Here is a 19,474-nt window from a genome sequence, read left to right on the forward strand (position 1 = left end):
GTGAGCGTCGGCCTCAGCCATCGAGTTTGCAACATGGACGTCGACGACGCGCTCTATGTGGCATCGATGCTCATGTTTGCATCCATCCCGATCGAGGCGCTGGCAAAACCCCCCGCGGCCTTCACGCCGTCGAGGGTCGCCGCCACGCTCGCGTTCTGTTTGCTCGAGCTGCTGCAGCTGCGCAAGGGCTACGCCTACGGCATCGTCCTCGTGACGCTGAACCTCGGCCTCCGGATCGCCGCGGACGCGCGGTCGCTCCTGAGGCCGCCGCGCCGCTCGCGCTCGCCGCCGCCGCCGCTCGTCTAACGCGACGTGTCGTCACCTGCGATTGTCTCGGGCGCGACGTGCGGCTCCCGGAATACAACGGTCGGTGTGAGAGGAGATGGATCCCGATTGTTATGTGGAGGGACGCGGCGCGCGCGCGGGCTCGCCGGCCGACCGGCGTCCGCGCGCGAAAAAGCGGGGCGGTCAGCCGCCGGACTTGGGGTTCTCGATGCTCGGCGCGGAGCCCGGCGACTTGGGCGTCTGCGCCTTGGCGACGTCCGCGCGGAGCGGGGACTGCTTGTACTGGCTCGACGCGAGGATGCAGAAGACGAGCGCGGCGACGCCCGAGGGCGACGCGTGCTTGTCGAGGAAGGTGACGGCGAGGAGGACCGTGCCGAGCTTGTTGGCGACGCCGATGAGCGTGTAGGACGTCGCGGAGACCAGGCCGCGGCAGAGCCAGCCCGCGTAGCCGATGAGCGTCGCGATGACGCACGACAGGAAGAGGACGACGACGTCGGAGCCGGGCATGGCGCCCAAAACGTCGAAGAAGCCCGCCATGTCGCCGCGGACCCAGGCGAGCGCCCAGAGCATGGGCAGCGCGAGCATGTTCGTGAGCCACACGGACTCCCAGACGCCCAGCCGGAGCGACGACACGAGGTGCTTCCCGAAGGTCATCTCGAAGCAGATGAGCGCAAAATAGAGGAGGCACCAGGAGTAGCCCGCGATGCCCTCGACGACGAACTGCGCGTCCGTCGCGACGTACGCCGTCGCGGACGCGGCCGTCAGGAGCAGGCTCCCCAGGCTCCACGTGCTCGGCGCGGACCGCCCGAGGAAGACGTAGTCCAAGAGCGCCACGGCCAGCGGCGTCGACGCCCGGAAGACGATGAACGTCTCGACGTTGCTGTGGCGGAGCGCCATCACGGACGCGTAGATGGACCCGACGAACGCGACCGCGTAGAGCCCGAAGCCCTCGACCTTCTTCCGCGTGAGCGCGCCGATGTTCGCCAGCTGGAGGACCGACAGCGCGTAGCAGGACGCCGTGGCGAAGGCGATCTGGACGACGACGACCGCGCCGGGCGCGAGCGTCGTCGTGCCTCCCACGGCCAATTTGTTGAGGAAGAGGAGCGTGGAGCTGCAGCCGCAGTAGAAGGCCACGGCCCCGACGACCTGCTGCCGCGTCGCCGGCGCGTCGACGCTCGCCGGCTCGCGGACGATGGACGACGCCGTGTCCTTGACGAGGCCCTCGCCGTCCTTGGACCCCCAGCGCTGGCGGCCCATGTACTCCTGGGACTTGGGAGACACCGTGGTCATCGGGCGCCGCGGCGCCAGCGAGCTTTTCCGAGGCAGGGAGCGGGGTCGCGATCAAGGACCGGACCGCGCTCGGGGGTGCGCGCTGAACGCGCGGCGCTTGGCGGCTGTGGAGCTGCTGCGGCGCCCGGCCCCCGCCGCGACGAGGACTGCACTCACTTCAACTTTACCTCAAGGACATCGTTGTTCCCCACTTCAAGTCGACTTCTGGTTGGCTCCTCAGCTCCCGCTCGAGGACGCAGCCCCGACTGGGTTCGGCGTCTGGTTGGCTCCGGCGCGCCCCGACTGCGAGCGTCGACCATGGCGCCGCGCGGCGAGCGGGCGCACATCGTCAACGACCCCCAGGCCGACGAGCTGGCGACCCTCCTCGAGCGGACGCTGGCGCTCGAGGAGTCCCTCCGCGGCGAGTGCCCGGCCTCGGCCATCGAGGAGGCGAAGCGCGGCGCGGACCTCGCGCGGGCGCGGGACTACGCGTCGCGGCTCCAGGAGCTCGCGCGCCAGCACGGCGTGCGGTCGCCGCGGCCCGGCGGGCGCGCGCCGCTCGCGCGCGCGGAGAGCCTCATCGCGTGGGAGCCGAGCTCCGGCGCCATCGAGGACCACCTCGAGCGCGTGCGGCGCTTCATCGCGTCGTCGGAGGCCGCGGCGGCGATGCGCGGCGGCCTCGCCGTCGCCTTTTCGGGCGTGTCGCTCGCCGCGACGGTCGACGCCTCGAGCCCGGCGATCAAGACCGTCGCGAACTCGAACCCCGTCGGCGGCGTCGTCGCCGCCGTGCTCGCCGGCCGCCGCGCGCGCAAGGGCGGCCGGCCCCTCCGGAAGACCTTCTACGTGCTCAAGGATTTGAAGGGGACGCTGGCCCCGTCGACGTCGACGCTCGTCCTCGGCCCGCCCGGCTCGTCGAAGACGTCGTTCCTCAAGCTCGTCGCGGGCCGCCTCCGGCCGTCCGGCGACGTCCGCCTCGCGGGGACCGTGACCTACAACGGCATCGACGTCTACGGCGCGGCCCGGCGTCCCGCGGCCGCGACGAACGTTCGAGAGATGCGGGGCGGGAAACCGATCGTCACCGTCGCGCTCGGTAGGCAAGGCCCGGCCCTTCATGCCCGCGAAGGTCGCGACGTTCGTGTCCCAGATCGACCAGCACGCGCCGTGCATCCCGGTGCGGGAGACGCTGCGCTTCGCCTTCGAGACGCAGGCGCCCGACGCCGCGCGGCCCCGCGGCGGCGTCCGCATGCCCTTCCAGAAGCTGCTCGCGAACAAGGTCGACGCGATCATGAAGGTCTTCGGCATCGACCACGTCGCGGACACGATCGTCGGCGACGCGCTGCGCCGCGGCGTCTCGGGCGGCCAGCGGCGGCGCGTCACCGTCGCCGAGATGGTCATGGGCGCGCACCGCCTCATCTGCGGCGACGAGATCACGACGGGCCTCGACTCGCAGACGGCCTACGAGCTCGTCCACGCCATCGCGGCCGCGTCCAAGGTCTTCCGGAAGACGTCGGTGCTGAGCCTCCTCCAGCCGCCGCCGGAGGTCTTCGACTGCTTCGACGCGCTCGTCCTCCTCGACTCCGGCCGCGTCATCTACCACGGCCCGCCCGAGGCGGCGACGGCCTACTTTGGCGCGCTGGGCTTCGTCGTGCCCCGCCGCAAGGACGCGGCGGATTTCCTCGTCGAGGTGCCGACGACGGTCGGCCGGTCCTACCTGGCCGCGGGCGCGGCGGCCGCGCCGCACACGGCGGACGAATTCCTCGCGACCTTCGAGGCGTCGTCGGCGCGCGCGGCGCTCGACGCGCTCGCGGGGGAGCCCGCGGACCTCGCGCCCGACGACTGGTCCCGCGGCGAGCGGTTGGCCTTCGAGCGGCCCCTGGCCTACTACGCCGGCCTCTGCGCGCGGAAGTACCGCGAAGTCCGGGGCGACCCGGCCATGTACGTCTCCAAGGTCGTGTCGACGACGATCGTCGGCTTCGCGACGGGCACGGTCTTCCGGGGCGTCGCCTACGACGACTTCGCCACGAAGTACGGCCTCGCGTTCAGCGCCGTCGTCACGATCGGCCTCGGCGGCATGTCGAGCATCGCGGGCCTCATCGACCGCCGCGCGACGTTCTACAAGCAGCGCGACGCCTTCTTCTTCCCGACGCTCGCCTACAACCTCGCGGAGATCTGCGTCGACCTGCCGATCGTGTTGCTAGAAGCCCTCGTCTACGCGAACGCCGTCTACTGGTTCGTCGGCTTCACGGCGTCGGCGTTCCCCGCGTTCTTCCTCGTCGTCTTCCTCGTGTCGCTGTCCATGCGCCAGCTCTTCGCGACCTTCGCGGCCGTCATGCCCAGCGCGGCCGCGGCGCAGCCGGCCGCGGGGCTCACGGTCGTGCTCTGCGTCCTGTTCTCGGGCTTTGTGATCGCGCGCGACAACATCCCGGTCTACTGGCTCTTCTTCTACTGGTTCTCGCCCGTGGCCTGGGGGCTGCGGGCCGTGCTCGTCAACGAGTTCCGGTCGTCGACCTACGACAAGTCGACGCCGGACGTCCTCGTCAAGCTGGGCTGCGACCCGGAGGACACGGACGGCGTCTGCTTCCTCTCCCAGTTCGACTTCCAGCACAACCGCGCCTGGGTCACGCTCGGCGTCGGGGTGCTGGCCGGCTATTTCCTGGTCTTCGCCGTCGCGTCGACCGTCGCGCTCGACACGATCCGCCACGGGTCCGCGGGCGCGCCGTCGTCCGGCGACGACGACGACGTCGACTTCGCGGGCGACGACGACGCGTCCGACGCGGGCGCCGCGGAGCCGCCGCCGCTGCTGTGCACGCTGCCGTCGCCGCGGCGGGGGTCCGCGGCGCATAAGGCCGCGGAGACGCGCGCGCGGAACTCCTCGACCGTCGTGCCCGAGACCGTGGACGCCGTCGCGTCGTCGCTGCCCTTCGAGCCGGCGACGCTGAGCTTCCACGACGTCCACTACTTCGTGCCCGTGCCCAAGTCGAGCGACCGCGCCGCGCCGGACCGGCTCGAGCTGCTGGACGGCGTGTCCGCGTTCTGCAAGCCCGGCGACATGACGGCGCTCATGGGCTCGTCGGGCGCGGGCCTGTGTGGAAATCAACCAGTGAGCTGGGTTATCCCAACCAAACTTCAGAACTCTCTATCTCAGTCAAATCGAAGTCGATTCGGCTGATTTTTAGACGAATCGTGTGCTCTCATCGAGTTCTCGAAGCACAGCAGAAAGCCTTGCGTCGAAACCGTCGCATACGCGCACATTTAAGTCGGGTTGAAGATTTGATTTCCACACAGGCGCGGGCAAGACGACGCTGCTCGACGTGCTCGCGGGGCGGAAGACGGGCGGCTGGATCACGGGGAACATCTCCCTCAACGGCCGGCCGAAGGACCAAAAGCTCTGGGTCCGGGTCTCGGGCTACGTGGAGCAGCTCGACGTCCACAGCCCCGGCGCGACGGTCGCGGAGGCCGTCGACTTCTCCGCGCAGCTCCGGCTGCCGCAGTCGACGGCGCCCAAACAGCGGTCCGCCTACGTGCGGGACATTTTGGACCTCCTCGAGCTCGGGCCCGTGGCGCGGCGGCTCGTCGGGTCCATCGCCGAGGGCGGCCTGAGCTTCGAGCAGCGCAAGCGCCTCACGATGGCCGTCGAGATGGCCGCGAATCCCGCGGTGCTCTTCTTGGACGAGCCGACGTCCGGTCTGGACAGCCGCGCGGCGCTCGTCGTCATCCGCGCGGTCGCCAACGTCGCGAAGACGAACCGGTCCGTCATCTGCACGATCCACCAGCCGTCGGCGGCGCTCTTCCTCGCCTTCGACCGGCTCCTGCTGCTCAAGAAGGGCGGCAAGATGGTCTACTTCGGCGAGCTCGGCGAGGACTGCGCGGCGCTCGTGTCCTACCTCTCCGACGCCGCGACGTCGCTCGGCGCGGGCCTGCCGCCGCTCGCCGAGGGCCAGAACCCGGCGACGTGGATGCTCACCGCCGCCGTCGACCCGGACGCGGACTTCGCCGATTTCTACAAGTTCTCGCCCCTGGCCAAGGCCAACGAGGCCGAGGTGCTCGCCGCGCTCGAGGGCTCGGCGCCGACGCGGAACCCGCTCCTGGGCGGCGGCCTCGAGGCGCCGCTCCTCGACGGCGACGCGCCGCCGCCGGACGCGGAGCCGGGCCCGTCGATGGCGACGGAGTTCCTGATCCTGTCGAAGAAGATGGCCATCACGTACTGGCGGTCGCCGGCGTACAACGTCGCGCGCCTCATGGTTTCCGTCATCGTGAGCGTCTTCTTCGGCTCCTGCTACACGGCTAAGATCACGGACGTCAACGGCGCGCTCGGCCGCTCGGGCCTGCTCTTCGTGTCGACGTACTTCATGGGCGTCATCTACATGGTCACGGGCATGCCGCTCGTCGCCGCGGAGCGCGCGGCGTTCTACCGGGAGCAGTCGTCGTCCATGTACCGGCCCCTGCCCTACGCCATGGCCTACGTGCTCGTGGAGATCCCCTACCTCGTCGTCTACTCGTTCATCTTCTGCGGGGTCCTCTTCGGCATCGTGGACATGTACGGCGGCTACGAAAAGTTTCTGTGGTACGTGGCCATCTACATGGGCTACGTGTCCTTCATGTGCTTCTTCGGCCAGTTTCTCGTGGTCGCGCTGCCGGACGAGGCCTCGGCGCAGGCCATCGGGCCGTCGGTGTCGTCGCTGTTCTCCCTCTTCTCCGGCTTCGTCATCGCCCCCGCGAAGATGCCGAGCTTCTGGATGTTCATGTACTGGATCTCGCCCTGCCACTACTTCTTCGAGGGCCTCGTCGTGACGCAGTTCCACGGCGTCTCCAAGGAGGTCGTCGTCGGCGCGATCCCCACGCCGGCCGGCCCCGTGCCCGTCGAGGTGTCGCTGTCGACGCTCCTCACGGGCAAGGGGCCCTTCTCGAAATTCAACGGCGAGTTCCTCTGGGAGCACCGCTGGACGGACCTCATCTTCCTCTTCGCCATGGTCGCCGCGCTGCGGATCCTCTCCACGTTCTTCCTCGCCTTCGTCAAGTACAAGACCGTCTAGGCGCTACATCTTACCCTTGAGGAACGTGTTGACGCGCCGCAGCAGGTCCGCGCCCTGGTGCGTGGACTCGTGGGGCCCGAAGTGGCCGACGCCGTGGGCCGCCCCGGGATAAAGAACGAGGTCCGCCTCCGCGCCGACGTCCGCCCACTTCTGCGCCATGAGGAGCGTGTCGTCGAGGAGCGCGTCGTGGGTCCCCACGGAGAAGAGCGCCGGCGGCAGGTCGCCGGGGAAGTCCGCGCGCAAGATGGAGCACGCCGGGTCCTTGTGGAGCATGACGTCGGGCTGGAGCTGCTTCGCGAACCAGGCCAGCTCCCGGCCGTTGAAGACCAGGCGCCGGTCGAAGCGCCGGTTCGACGGCGTGCCCTCGAGGTCGTAGAAGCCGTAGACGAGGTTCAGCGCGCGGTACCGCGCGCGGACCGCCGGCGCCAAGCGCAGGAACGCCGCGAGGCAGAGGTGCGCGCCCGACGACTCGCCGCCGGCGACGAGCGTCGCCGCGCCAAACCGTTCGGCCGCGCGCCGCTCCAGCCACTCGAAGGCCGCGACGGCGTCGTCGACGGGCCGCGGGAACCGCGCCTCGGGCGCGAGGCGGTAGTCGACGGAGACGACGGCGACGCGCAGCGCGTCGGCCATGGCCTGCAGCCGCGCGTCGTTCTGCCCGAACGCCGAGCCCACGACCCAGCCGCCGCCGTGGAAGTGCAGGTAGACGCCCTCGATCGGCGCCGCGGGCTCGAAGACGGCGAGGCCGACGGGCGGGTCGCGCCTGCCGAGGCCCGGGATCGTCTCGTCCGACCGCCGCGCGCCGTGCTCGTAGCTCGCGGCGCGCGCGGCGCGCGCGCCCCGCGCGTCGTCCTTGAGGTCCAACGGGAGCACCTTGGCCGACGCGGCTTCGATCTCCGCGTTGAGCGTCGCGATGTCCGCCGGCACCTCCATGGCGTGCTTGTGGAAGTCCTTGAGCAGCTCGCGCCCGGCGGACGCGCCGGCGCCGTGCAGCGTGATGTGGACGACGCCGGTCTTCGTGGACAGGATGCGGTGCTTGCCGGCGTAGCCGCTCTGGTAGGACGCCATGGCTACAGCAGCGCGCAGTCGCAGCATATATCGATGCGGCGGCGTCGATGGAGCGCAGCGGTGGCTGCGCGGCGGATATATCGATGCGGCGGCGTCGATGGAGCGCAGCGGTGGCTGCACGTCGGCGCCGACGACGGCGTCCGACAGGCTGTGGCCGGAGAGTGGCCGGAGGGCTCGATGAAGGTTTTCGCCTCAACGCGATCAACATTTTACCCTGCCCACGCCACTGGAAAATCGACGATTTTGGGCACCTCGACCGCGGACCCCCTGCTTGTCTCATCGTGATGGACGTTTATCTGGGGCTCCGGAACCGCAGCCGATCATGCTAGGTCATCGATTGGCACAAGTTATGGCCGAAAATGTCGGTTTTTGGAGATTTCCGGCGTGCGCGAGCGCCACGTACGCGTGTCCACCCGACGGCGGCGGGTGCCACGCACGTCCACGCTAGCCCAGGGAGTCCGACCGGTCCCCAGGCGGTCGCGCGGGGCGCCGAAGCGAGTATATACGGCCGTATACGACGCGTTTGTACTGGTTTAGTACGGCTAGGGTGTACTGGCGAGGCACCAACGGCAGGAAAACAGGCGCGCAGAGCACCGTTTCGATGGCCGAGCGTCTTCTGGAGTCGAGACAAGATGTCTCGACGCAACGCCAGCGCCAGTCCGCGTTCGTGGGCGCGTCGTCGCTGTAGACCGTGTTGGTGTCGTTTTCGAGGCGCTGGCAGGAGGCGCCCAAGCTGTAGCTGTCGAGTGCCGCGTTCACCTGACGCGCGGGCCAGCGGAGCCCCAGTGATCGGTCGTGAGAGGGCATCGGAACCGCTCTGGACGTCCAGGGGCGTCGCGGCGCCGCACACTGGCTCGTTTTGACCGCCGCCAATCGATGAGAATCGAGGAACCGAGGCCGTAGGGTGGTCCGACGGTGGCGAATGCCGGGTTTCGCGAGACATGTTCTTCGTAGCAACCCTCTCCGCACTTCCTCCGGAGAAACCCGGCATGCGAGGTCCGGAACACGTCCAACACGCGCCAGCCGTCGCGAGAGAACGCTCCGACGAGGCCGTTGCGTTTTCGACGACGCCCGGACCGTTTCGCGCGCGGCGTCTTCGCAGTGGTCTGGCCACGGACGGTCCCGAGGCACATGCGGGAGCGCGCGGCCCCACTCCCCGGGGGCGCCGCGCACGCGCTGTCGCGGCGGCCGCTCTCCGAGCCGAGCGCCTCAGCTCCCAAAGGGCAAGGTCGACCGGGTGGGCAGGGTAAAAGGTCGACCGGGTGGGCAGGGTAAACATTGGCTCGCCGATCCTTGCCTCTGAAGTGGCCGCCGCGAGCATGCGGCCCTCCGTCGCCGCGCTCGCGGCGCTTCTCAGCGCCGCCGGCGCGTTCCGCGCGCCCACAACACAAACCCGACGGCGGACTGAGCGGCGCGGCTTCTTCGGCTTCGGCGACGACGAGAAGGAGGCGCCGACCCTGGAGCCCTACGAGACGTCGCCCTGGTTCAGCGCGTGCCGGCGGCACCTGGCGACGTGCATCATGTGCGCCTTCGAGGAGGAGACGACGCTCAGCGAGCGCGACGCGCAGCTCGAGGCGGCGGCGGCGGACGTGCGCCTGAGAGCGCTCGCGAAGCAGGTGGAAAAGGCGGCGCCCGGCGCGATGGACGGGCCGTCGGGTGCGGCGCCCTACGGCCTCGCGCGGCTCGCGTGCTGGACCGGCGGCGGCTGCGGGAGCTCGCCCTGGCAGCGCGAGCCCGAGGACTGGGCGCCGGAAGACCTCGCGGCCGCCGACGGCGGAGCCGCGGTGTCCGCATTAGCGGAGCACCTGCTGGAGAAATACGAGGCCATCCCGCCGCTGCGCGCGTCCGTGCTCCTCGACGCGACGTCGGACCCGCAGCGCACGAACCGCGTCGCCCTGCGGTTCCTGCGGGCCTACGCGGCCTCCGGCGGCGGCGAGTCCAGCGTGCGGTCCGCGCTCCAGGCGTTCGCGCCGTCGATCACGAAGAAGGCCGCGGCGGCCTACTGCGGCAGCCTCGAGGCGGCGCCCCTCGCGGCGCTCCGCAAAGCCCAGGCCAAGGCGCTCGGCGCGCCGGACTGGGTCGGCGACGCCGCGGCGGCGTCGACGTTCGGCGCGCGCGTCAACGAGCCGGTCGTCGAGAGCTTCTTCGACCAGGACGCGCTGCGCTGGTGCGCGACGCACGCCGAGGAGCTCGCGGAGCCGTCGACGGCGAGCCTGGCGCTGGACTATTTGTGCGAGATGCGGCGGTCGGACGACGGCTACTCGGCCGCGGGCCGGACTCCCAAGACCGTCGCGGAGCAGATGGACGCCTACGCGCTGTCGTCGACGGTCTTCGACGACGACGAGGCCTTCCTGCCGAACCCGCGGGGCATCAAGCCTCTGTTCCTCGAGGGCGCGGTGATCCCGCGGTCGAACGTGACGGTGCCGTACGACGAGCCCTACAACTTCGGCCACGGGCCCTACGAGCTCGGCCCGGGCACGGACCGCGGCGCGAAACCCAAGACGGTGCGCGTCGAGGAGATCCTGAGCCTCAAGCGCCTGATCTACGAGGGCAACCAGCTCGACAACTGCCTCGAGGACCGGCGGTCGAGCCAGGTCAAGTACGTCATGCGCGCGCGGCAGCGCGTGTCGTCCTTCTGGTCCTTCACGCTGAGCGACGCCGCGGGCAAACTGGACCACGTGCTCCTCCTCGAGGTCTGGCACCTCCGCGGGCAGAACATCGTCCGCCAGGCCGAGGGGCCGCGGCCGCGGACGCTGCCGTCGCCCGAGGCGTGGCACTGGATGAAGGTCTGGTGCGAGCGCGAGGGCGTCGACTGGCAGACCTGGGACATCTACTCCCGCCTCGAGCAGATCTACCCCGTCGAGCCCCTCTAACTCGTCGCAACATGGGGTGCACGCCCAAACAAAATCTGGACGAAACGTGATGGCTAGGGCAGGGATGGGGGCTAGGTGACACCCCCGCCATTTAACCCGCCCCGACGCTCCGAAGCCATGCCGCCGGCGGCGACGGTGGGATTCTCGCAGTCGAACAGGGAGCTCTTCAGCGACGCCAAGGACGACGCGGACCTCGAGGCCGAGTACCGCGACCTCGTCGCCCAGGCGTCTTTGAGAGATAGCACGGTGCGCCGCGAGACCATGACCCAGTTCAAGCGGCGGCGCATGCGCGCCAAGTTCCTGAAGTTCGCCGAAAACGGCCTCATCTCCACGGTCCTGGTGCTGGGGCTCTGGATGCCCGCGTTCGCGTACGCGTTCCACCGCGTCGAGGGCTGGGGCGCCTGGGACGCCTATATCTTCGTGTCCACGGTCTGCTCGACGATCGGCTACGGGAACATCGTGCCGGAGAAGCCCGCGGGCAAGTGGCTCGTGATCGTGTGTGCGTTATTCGGCATTCCCTTGGTGCTGCACGCTCTTTCTTTCATCGGCGTCGTCGCGCGGAGCGCGTCGAACGTCACGCTGCACCACCTCAAGGCCTGCGCCGGCTTTTCGCGCGCGACGACGCGCGAGGACGAGATCGTCTTCTGCGCCTTGCTCATCGTGGTCTACTTTCTGCACTGCGTCGTCATCTACGAGCGCATGGAGGGCTGGTCGCTGACGACGGCGGCCTACTACTCGTTCTCCACGTTTTCTACCGTGGGCCTGGGCGACTACGTGCCGTTGAGCGACCGGAGGGACCGGAACGTGGAGCGCCTGACGTGGTACCACGTCTGGCACGTCGCCGCGGTCGTCGCGGGCATGGCGCTCGTCTCGCTGCTTTTTACATTGCTCCACGAGCGCGCGATGATCGCCGAAAAGCACTTCCGGGAGAGCCGCGACCGGGCGGACCTGCGGAAGCTCCGGCAGGGGCTGAGCCTGCGGCGGCAGGACGGCGACGGCGGCGACGCGGACCCGGTCCTCGTCGCGACGCGGCGGCTTCTGGCGGCGGCCTACTGCCAGTGCGGCGAGGACTGGCACGAGTTCTTCGACGCCTTCGACACGAACCACGACGGCCACATCGAGCAGGCCGAGCTCGTCGCCGCGTTCCGGACGACTCTGAGAGCGGAGCACGTGAGCGACGCGCGCATCGCGGAGATTTTCCGCAAGTGCGACCGCGACGGCTCCGGGTTCATCGACCCCGAGGAGCTCATCGCGCTCATGGACATGAGCCAGGTGGCCTTCTTGAAGATGGGCGCGACGCAGGCGCCGAAGCGCGAGGCGCAGGAGGCGAAGCGCGAGGACGTCGACGTCGAGACCGAGGTCGCGCGGACCATCGACGCGGCGACGCGCGACGCCGACGGCGAGGCGTCGCGGCCCGTGCCCTTCGCCGACGCGTCCTTCTCGCGGGCGCGGGACTCGCTGACCATCACGCGCCCGGCCGCGAGGCCCGAGCCGACGAAAAACTCGTGGTTCTCGTCGAAAAAAACGGCGCCGGCGTCGCGGTTTTAAGAGGTTTACGGGGTCTTCGATGGGGGTGATGCCCGCGGCGGCGCGCGGGCGCGAACGCCGAAGGCGCCTACTCGTCGAGGGAGATGATCTTGCCGATGGCGATGGACTTGCCCTCGTCGCGGAGCGTGAAGCGGCCGAGCTGGTTCATGTCCTCGAAGACCTCGAGGCAGATGGTCTCGGGCACGCTGAGCTGGGCGATGACGACGGCGCCCTGCTTGGCGAAGCAGATGGGCCGCGGCGGCGCGCCGGGCTTGGGCTTGACCTTGGCGTTGACCTGGCTCAGGAGCTTGGAGCACGTGACCTCCGTCTCGCACGTGTGCGCGTGGAGCATGCACGTGTAGCCGCTCGTGAAGATGGGCCGGTGCTCCAGCAGCTCCACGAGCGCGAGCTGGCACGTGAACTTGTTCACGGCCCGGCAGACGGGCGCCGAGCAGAGCACGAAGCCCTTGCAGATCTCCTCGATGGCCGCGCCGGAGACCTTGAAGGACACGTTCTCGCCCGGCTTGGCGGAGAAGACGGGCGTCGTCTCGTTGACGTAGACCTGCTCGACCTTGACCTCCTGCTTCGTGGGCATGATCGTGAGCTTCATGCCCTTGGCGATGCGGCCCGACTCGACCTTGCCCATGACCATCGTGCCGCGCTCGTAGAAGCGGTCGAGCACGGGGATGCGCACGGGCGACTCGGCGGAGCGGCCCTCGATGGTCAGCTTGTCGAGGCAGCCGATCAAGGTCGCGTCCGTCGTGTTGTGGTCGCCCGCGTCGACGCACGCCTGCCACCAGGGGCAGACGGCCGCGTCGACCTGGTTGAGCACGTTGGACCCCACGAGGCCCGAGATGGGCATGAACTTGACCTCCTTCCGGATGATGAAGCCGCAGGTCTTGAGGAAGGGCTTGAGCTTGGACACGCACTCGTCGTAGCGCTCTTTTTTCCACTGGACGGTGGGGTCGTCCATCTTGTTGATGACGACGAGCAGGAACCGCACGCCCAGCGTCTTGCAGAGCATGGCGTGCTCGCGCGTCTGGCCGCCGCGCTCGAAGCCCGTCTCGAACTCGCCGCGGCGCGCGGAGATGACGAGGATGCCGACGTCGGCCTGCGCGGCGCCCGAGATCATGTGCGGCACGTACGACTTGTGGCCCGGCGCGTCGAGGATCGTGTAGCGCTTCACCTCCGTCTCGAAGGGCGCGCGGCCGACCTCGACGGTCTTGCCCTTGGCCCGCTCCTCCTCGTTCGTGTCCATGATGAACGCCAAGAACCACGACTCGCGGTTCCGCTGCTTCGCCTCCCGCTCGTACTTCTCGATGGTCCGCTTGTCGACGAAGCCCGTGAGGTAGAGCATGTTGCCGCTCAGCGTCGACTTCCCCGCGTCGACGTGGCCGATGAAGACGACGTTGAGGTGCTCGCGCGGGTCCTCCTCGACGAGCGCGACCTCCTCCTCCGCGACCTCCTCCTCCGGCTCCTCCTTGGCCGCCGCGGGCTCCGGCTCCGTCGGCGCGGCGGCGTCGGCGGGCGCGGCGGCGGCCTCGTCGATCGCGGCGGCCATGGCTCCCAAGCCGAAGCTGTCGAGCTTCATGAGCGGCCAGAGGCTCTCCTCCTTGAGGAGCTCGTCGGGGCTCCCGAGCAGCCGCTTCGCCTCCGCGCGGTCGCCCCCGGCGACGGCGAGCACGGCGACCCAGAGCGGGTCGCTCTCCTCCGGGCCCGGCGCCGGCGGCGCCGCGGGCGCCGCGGGAGGCGCGGGGGGCGCAGCGGGAGGCGGCGCGCTGAAGCCGCCGGGCGTCCAGTCCGCCGCGCCGGCGTTGAACGAGAAGGATGCCGCGTTCGGATTCATGGCGAACCGCAGCAACTATACGGCGAGCTGTGCAGAGAACTGCAGCGATTCGACACCAGCCCGCGACGCCCCGCGGCTGCCTCGACTGCGCAGTCTACTGCGACGCAGCTCGCCAGCAGCCGATTGCCCAGCGTTCAAGCAAATTTGCCCCCGCCGGCGCCGGCCCCCGCCGGCCACTCTGAGAATTCCCCTCTCCCGGGCACCCCTGGAGTGCTGAGCGGGTCGCTCCACCAGACCCGGCGGGTTTCGCCTGGCCAGCACGCCGCGAGCGCTCCATGGACCGAGGGGCGCTTCCAGCGTCACCTATGCGAGAGACTAGGGGTCCCGTGGACACGCCCAAAACCCCCCAACCTCTCGAGTGGCTCCGCGCGCGCCTCGAACGAGCTGGGCCGAGCACAGAGACCTCGAGGTCGACGCCGACGCGCACAACTAGCGCGCGGCTCGCGGCCACCCACGCACTCCGGGGTTTTCGTCGCGCGCGGCGCCGCGAAACCCCCGCGTTGAAAGGCCATGGCGGAGCACGTCGCCCGCGACCCGTCGCCGCACGCGGCGACGCCGTCGGCGGCGCAGCTCAGCGTCGAGGAGCAGCAGATCATCGCGGAGATCCAGGAGCTCCAGCGCCACCTGCGCGAGCTCAAGGCGGACCAGGACGAGCAGGAGGTGCCCGAGGTGAAGGAGAAGGCGCGGCCGCGGCGCGTGCTCATCGTCGCGAATCGCCTGCCGATCCGGTGCTCGCGCGACGCGCGCACGGGCCGCTGGTCCTTCGACGACGCGCCCGGGGGGTTGGCGACGGCGTTGAGGGGCATCTCCATGGAGGTGCAGTTCGTCTGGGTCGGCTGGGTCGGCTGCGACGTGCCGCCGCAGGAGCGCGCGCGCGTCGCGGAGCGGTTGATGCGCGAGCACGGCTGCTTCCCCGTCTTCCTCGAGCCCCAGCTCGTGGAGAACTATTATAATGGCTTCTGCAATGATGTGTTGTGGCCCCTGTTCCACTACGTGCCCCTGCCCATGTACCAGGCGGGCGCGGAGAAGAAGTTCGACGCGCATCTCTGGGACGCGTACACCGAGGCGAACCGCCGCTTCGCGGAGGCGGTCATGGAGGTCTACAAGGGCGACGGCGCGGATAGCAAGGCCGACGCGTCGAAGAAGAAGAAGAAGCTGTCGAGCGGCATCGCTTCTTTTTTCGGGGCCGGGTCCGCGTCGCAGGGCGCGGACGTCGTGTGGGTCCACGACTACCACTTGATGCGGCTGCCGCTGGAGCTGCGACGGTTGGATCCGCGCGTCGCCGTGGCCTGGTTTCTGCACACGCCCTTTCCGTCGTCCGAGATCTACCGCATCCTGCCCTACCGGCGGGAGCTGTTGGAGGGGCTGCTGCACGCGGATTTGGTCGGGTTTCATACCTACGACTACGCGCGCCACTTCCTCTCGGCCTGCTCCCGGGTGTTAGACGTGTCGACGACGACGCCTAAGGGCATCGAGTTCGGCGGCCGCTTCTGCTCCATCGGCGTCTTCCCCATCGGCATCGACCCGCTGTTGATCCGGAACACGCTCCGGTCGCGCGCGGTCAAAAAGCGGACGGGCGAGCTCGGCGACACCTTCGAGGGGCGCAAGATCATCATCGGCGTGGACCGCCTGGACTACATCAAGGGCATGCCCCACAAGCTCCTGGCCTTCGAGCTCTTCCTGTCGCGGAACCCGTCGTGGGTCGGCAAGGTCACGCTCATCCAGGTCGGCGTGCCGACGCGCGTCGACGTCGCCGAGTACCAGACGCTGGCCAAGCACGTCAACGAGCTCGTGGGCCGCATCAACGGCGTCTACGGCACGCTTGGAGTACAGCCCCATCCACTACATCAACCAGTCCATCCCCCAGGACGAGCTCATCGCGATCTACCATTTGGCGGACGCGTGCCTCGTGACGTCCGTGCGCGACGGCATGAATCTGGTGTCCCACGAGTACGTCGCGGCCCAGGAGGACGTCTCCGACGACGAGGCCGAGGGCGAGGGCGCGAAGCAGGGCGCCCTCGGGGAGGAGGGCGAGGGCCCGCGGCGGCGCCGCGAGTCCGCGTGCTGCAAGCCCTTCGCCAAGGACGGGCCCGGCGCGCTCGTGTTAAGCGAGTTCGCGGGGTCGGCCCAGTCCCTGAGCGGCGCCATCCGCGTCAACCCCTGGAACACGGAGGAGCTCGCGCGCGCGATCCACGAGGCTTTGACGTTGACGCGCGTCGAGCGCGAGCTCCGCTGGGCGAAGCTCCACCGCTACGTGACGACGAACACGGCGTCCTACTGGGCGCGGTCCTTCGTGTCCGAGTTCCGCGACGTCTGCGAGCACCCGCCCTTGCTCTCCAAGCTGCCGAAGCTCAACGCCGCGTCCGTGCTCTCCGCGTACTCGCGCGCGAAGAACCGGTTCGTGGCCGCGTGGAACTCAAATCTTCGACCCGACTTCAATGTGCGCGTAATCGACCGTTTCGACGCAAGGCTTTCTGCTGCGCTTCGAGAACTCGATGAGAGCAATCGATTCGTCCAAAAATCAGCCGAATCGACTTCGATGTGACCGAGCTAGAGAGTTCCGAAGTTTGGTGGGGACCCCCCAAACCAGCGGTCGAATTCCACGCAGGTTGGTCGTGACGGACTACGACGGCACGCTGACGCAGATCCAGTCGCTGCCCCAGCTGGCGACGCCCGCGCCCGTCGTGACGCAGCTGCTGGCGACGCTGGCGCGCGACACGCGCAATACGGTCTACGTGATGAGCGGCCGCGAGCGGCGGTTCATGGACAAGTGGCTCGGCAAGCTCAAGGTCGGCCTGGCCGCGGAGTTCGGCTACTGCCACCGGGCGCCCGACGACGAGCAGGGCGTCTGGAAGTCGCTGGGCCGCGAACTGGACACGTCGTGGAAGGACGTCGTGCGGCCCATCATGCAGTACTTTGCGGAGCGGACGCCGGGCACGTACATCGAGTCCAAGGAGAGCTCGCTGGCCTGGCACTACCGGGACGCGGACCCCCACTTCGGCGCGTGGCAGGCCAAGGACATGCAGATCCACATGGAGGACGTCATGTCGAACCTGCCGCTGGAGATCATCCAGGGCAACCGCCTCGTCGAGGTCCGCCACGTCGGCGTGAACAAGTCGCTCGTGCTGGAGGAGGTGCTGCGCATGGGGCCCCGGGGCGAGACGGTGCGGGAGCGGCCCGCGGAGGCGTCGGCGGTCGCGACGACGCCGGGCGCGCCGGCCGCGACGAGCGGCTCCGCGGCCACGTCGCCCGACAGCGGCACGGACTCGCCCGGCGCGTCGGACGCGGCCGCGTCGTCCAAGGCCGACGTCGACTTCGACTTCGTGCTCTGCGTCGGCGACGACCGCTCCGACGAGGACATGTACCAGCTGCTCAAGGCGTGGCACGCGCGGCGCGCGGAGCACGACGCGGACAAGGGCGGCGACGACGCGCCGGCCCAGCTCTACCTCGTCCACATCGGCACGGGCGCGACGCAGGCCGAGTACTACCTCGAGTCCGTCATCGAGCTCCGCAAGCTCCTCCGCGGCATGGCCTCCATCAGCCTCCGCGACCTCCGCGGCGCCCCGCGCGCGTTTTAACACCGCTGTTCGCTCACCGTTTTCGCCGGCGGCCGTCCGTCGCGTTCCGCTGGAACACGTGGCCGAAGTGGAAGTAGTCCGGCGCGTAGAGCACGCGGAGCGCGGCGGCGAGGTCCGCGGGGAGGTCGGCGACGCGCGGCGCGCCCTCGCGGTGCGAGTTGCGGTGGTCCGGCGGCGGGCACGACTCGGGCCTCGGCGCGCAGCCGAGCTTCACCTCGCACAGGGCCTCGTCGAGGTCGTCGAGCGCGACGACCCTGTCGCAGGACGCGTTGCGGCCCAGGTTGTCGAAGAAGACGTAGTAGAACTGGGGAATATAATGACAATCGTTCGTCGTCTCCGTCGCGATGGACGCCGGTGCCAGCTTCGGCGGGAGCCGGCGGACGTCGTGGTCGCGCCGCTCTCCCGCGGCGAGGAACTGCGACGGCGCGAAGGGCGCCGCGGCCGCCGCGCGCGCGACCTCGGCGAGCATGAGGTCCTCGAGCGTCGCGTTGCCGGCGGCGTCCGCGGGCGGCGGCGGGCCCCGGCGCGGCGGCGGGCGCCAGAGCGGCGCCGCGTCCAACCGACGGCCCCCGAGCGCGTCCTGGACCTCCCGGGCGAGCGCGCCGACGGCGCGCCGCGTGTAGGCGACGAAGTCGCGGCGCGTGCCGTGCCGCGACCGGTAGTTGAACTCCGAGAGCCAGCGGTCGAGCGGGTCCCGCACGGCGCAGGCCGTCGGGTGGCGCGCGTTCGTTGTGGGATCTACGTAGGGATTCCGCGCGTTCGGCAGCGCGGCGGGATGTGGTGCGCGCTGCACGTGTGGTCGCGGCTCAGGACGGGCAGCGGCGCCGCGTCGAGCTGCCGCTGCATCGCCGCGCGAACGGGAGCGTTCGCGACGTGGCCAGCCGCCGTCGTGCCGCCGACTTTGGGAATGTGGATCCACTTGCGGCCCTGCCAGTCGTCGCACATGGCGGCGGCGCGTCGCGCGAGGAGCATGGTATCGAGCAGCATCACCGGGAGAGCAGCGAGCAGCCGTGAGGCAGCCCTACATCGCATTCAGCTAGTGCAATGTTGGTTCAACGTCCATCATATCCTGGCATGGCAAACACAGCTTGATCGCGTACCTCTCGCGCGCGTCGTGTCGTGCCGCGAGACGTCCGCACCAGCCCGCCGGACCGACCTCGCTCCGCAAAGCGCTGCGCTCCGCCGCTCTCTCGCGCGCGCCACCCGGACCACCGCGCTCTCGCAGTCTCCGCGGCGCCGCGCTGGCTCGCGCGGCGCTGCCATCGCCGCCACCATTAGCGAGATCTTCCTCACGCCCGTCAAGGCGCGGGCGCCGCCGACCATGCCCAGGGGCCTCGCCATCTTCGACTTCGACTGCACGCTGACGCGGTTCCACGTCTGGGGCAAGTTCCGCAACGCGCCGCTCAAGGAGGTGCCCATCGACGCGGCCACGTTCGTCGACCTACCGGCGTTCCGCGCGTTCGTGTCGCGCGCGCGCGGCGCCGACGTCGAGGTCGCCATCGCGACCTTCGGGCGGCGCGACGTCGTGGACAAGGCCATGACCTTCGCCCTCGGCGAGGCCCACGGCGTGGCCATCAGCACGCCCGCGGACCACGCGGACCCGCGCTTCGACTTCGGCGGCGGCGACGACGACGACGACGACCGGCCGCGGTGCGCCGAGGGGTCGGACATCCTCGGGGACAAGAACACGCAGATCGACGAGCTGCTGCAGCGCGTCGGCGTCGACGTCGGAGCCGCGTCCCTCGCGGACGACGACCCGCACAACGTCGCCGCCGCGCGGCAGCGCGGCGTCTACTGCGAGCACACGCCCCAGGGCTGCGACGCGACCGTCCTCGAGCGCCTCCTCGCGCGCTTCGACATCGCCTAGTCCCAAGCCGGGCGCGCCACCCCGCCCCCGCGGCCGCGACCGGACAGGTCGGCGGGCCCCGGCGGCGGCGGCCTAATTCAACCGCGCTGTAGCTCCCGACCGGGGATCCGGCGGCGCCCGGCGACACACAC

At 69.8% G+C, this 19,474-nt stretch overlaps 5 protein-coding genes across 5 annotated transcripts; 3 read left to right on the plus strand and 2 right to left on the minus strand.

Moving 5' to 3' along the window:
• Window positions 1–468: 468 nt before the first annotated feature.
• STP5 (hypothetical protein) lies at window positions 469–1,542 on the minus strand (the record flags this gene model as incomplete). Its single annotated transcript, XM_009036372.1, has 1 exon — window positions 469–1,542. The coding sequence occupies one exon, from the start codon at window positions 1,540–1,542 to the stop codon at window positions 469–471; it is 1,074 nt and encodes a 357-aa protein (XP_009034620.1).
• A 678-nt stretch (window positions 1,543–2,220) lies between these two features.
• On the plus strand, window positions 2,221–6,587 carry AURANDRAFT_21877 (hypothetical protein; the record flags this gene model as incomplete). The annotated part of the gene is made up of 5 exons (XM_009036052.1): window positions 2,221–2,559; window positions 2,654–4,294; window positions 4,409–4,623; window positions 4,823–5,594; window positions 5,658–6,587. The coding sequence occupies 5 exons, from the start codon at window positions 2,221–2,223 to the stop codon at window positions 6,585–6,587; spliced, it is 3,897 nt and encodes a 1,298-aa protein (XP_009034300.1).
• Window positions 6,588–8,964: 2,377 nt separating this feature from the next.
• Window positions 8,965–10,539, plus strand: AURANDRAFT_71022 (expressed protein; the record flags this gene model as incomplete). The annotated part of the gene is made up of 1 exon (XM_009036053.1): window positions 8,965–10,539. One exon carries the CDS (start codon window positions 8,972–8,974, stop codon window positions 10,523–10,525), a length of 1,554 nt encoding a protein of 517 aa, XP_009034301.1.
• A 1,601-nt stretch (window positions 10,540–12,140) lies between these two features.
• AURANDRAFT_62149 (hypothetical protein) lies at window positions 12,141–13,613 on the minus strand (the record flags this gene model as incomplete). The annotated part of the gene is made up of 1 exon (XM_009036371.1): window positions 12,141–13,613. One exon carries the CDS (start codon window positions 13,611–13,613, stop codon window positions 12,141–12,143), a length of 1,473 nt encoding a protein of 490 aa, XP_009034619.1.
• A 795-nt stretch (window positions 13,614–14,408) lies between these two features.
• Window positions 14,409–17,491, plus strand: AURANDRAFT_70085 (hypothetical protein; the record flags this gene model as incomplete). The annotated part of the gene is given in 6 exon segments (XM_009036054.1): window positions 14,409–14,996; window positions 15,102–15,707; window positions 15,727–15,870; window positions 15,970–16,259; window positions 16,453–17,062; window positions 17,201–17,491. The coding sequence occupies 6 exon segments, from the start codon at window positions 14,409–14,411 to the stop codon at window positions 17,474–17,476; spliced, it is 2,514 nt and encodes an 837-aa protein (XP_009034302.1).
• Window positions 17,492–19,474: the final 1,983 nt, after the last annotated feature.

The sequence above is a fragment of the Aureococcus anophagefferens genome, assembly GCF_000186865.1.
Source record: "Aureococcus anophagefferens unplaced genomic scaffold AURANscaffold_4, whole genome shotgun sequence".
Lineage (NCBI taxonomy): Eukaryota > Pelagophyceae > Pelagomonadales > Pelagomonadaceae > Aureococcus > Aureococcus anophagefferens.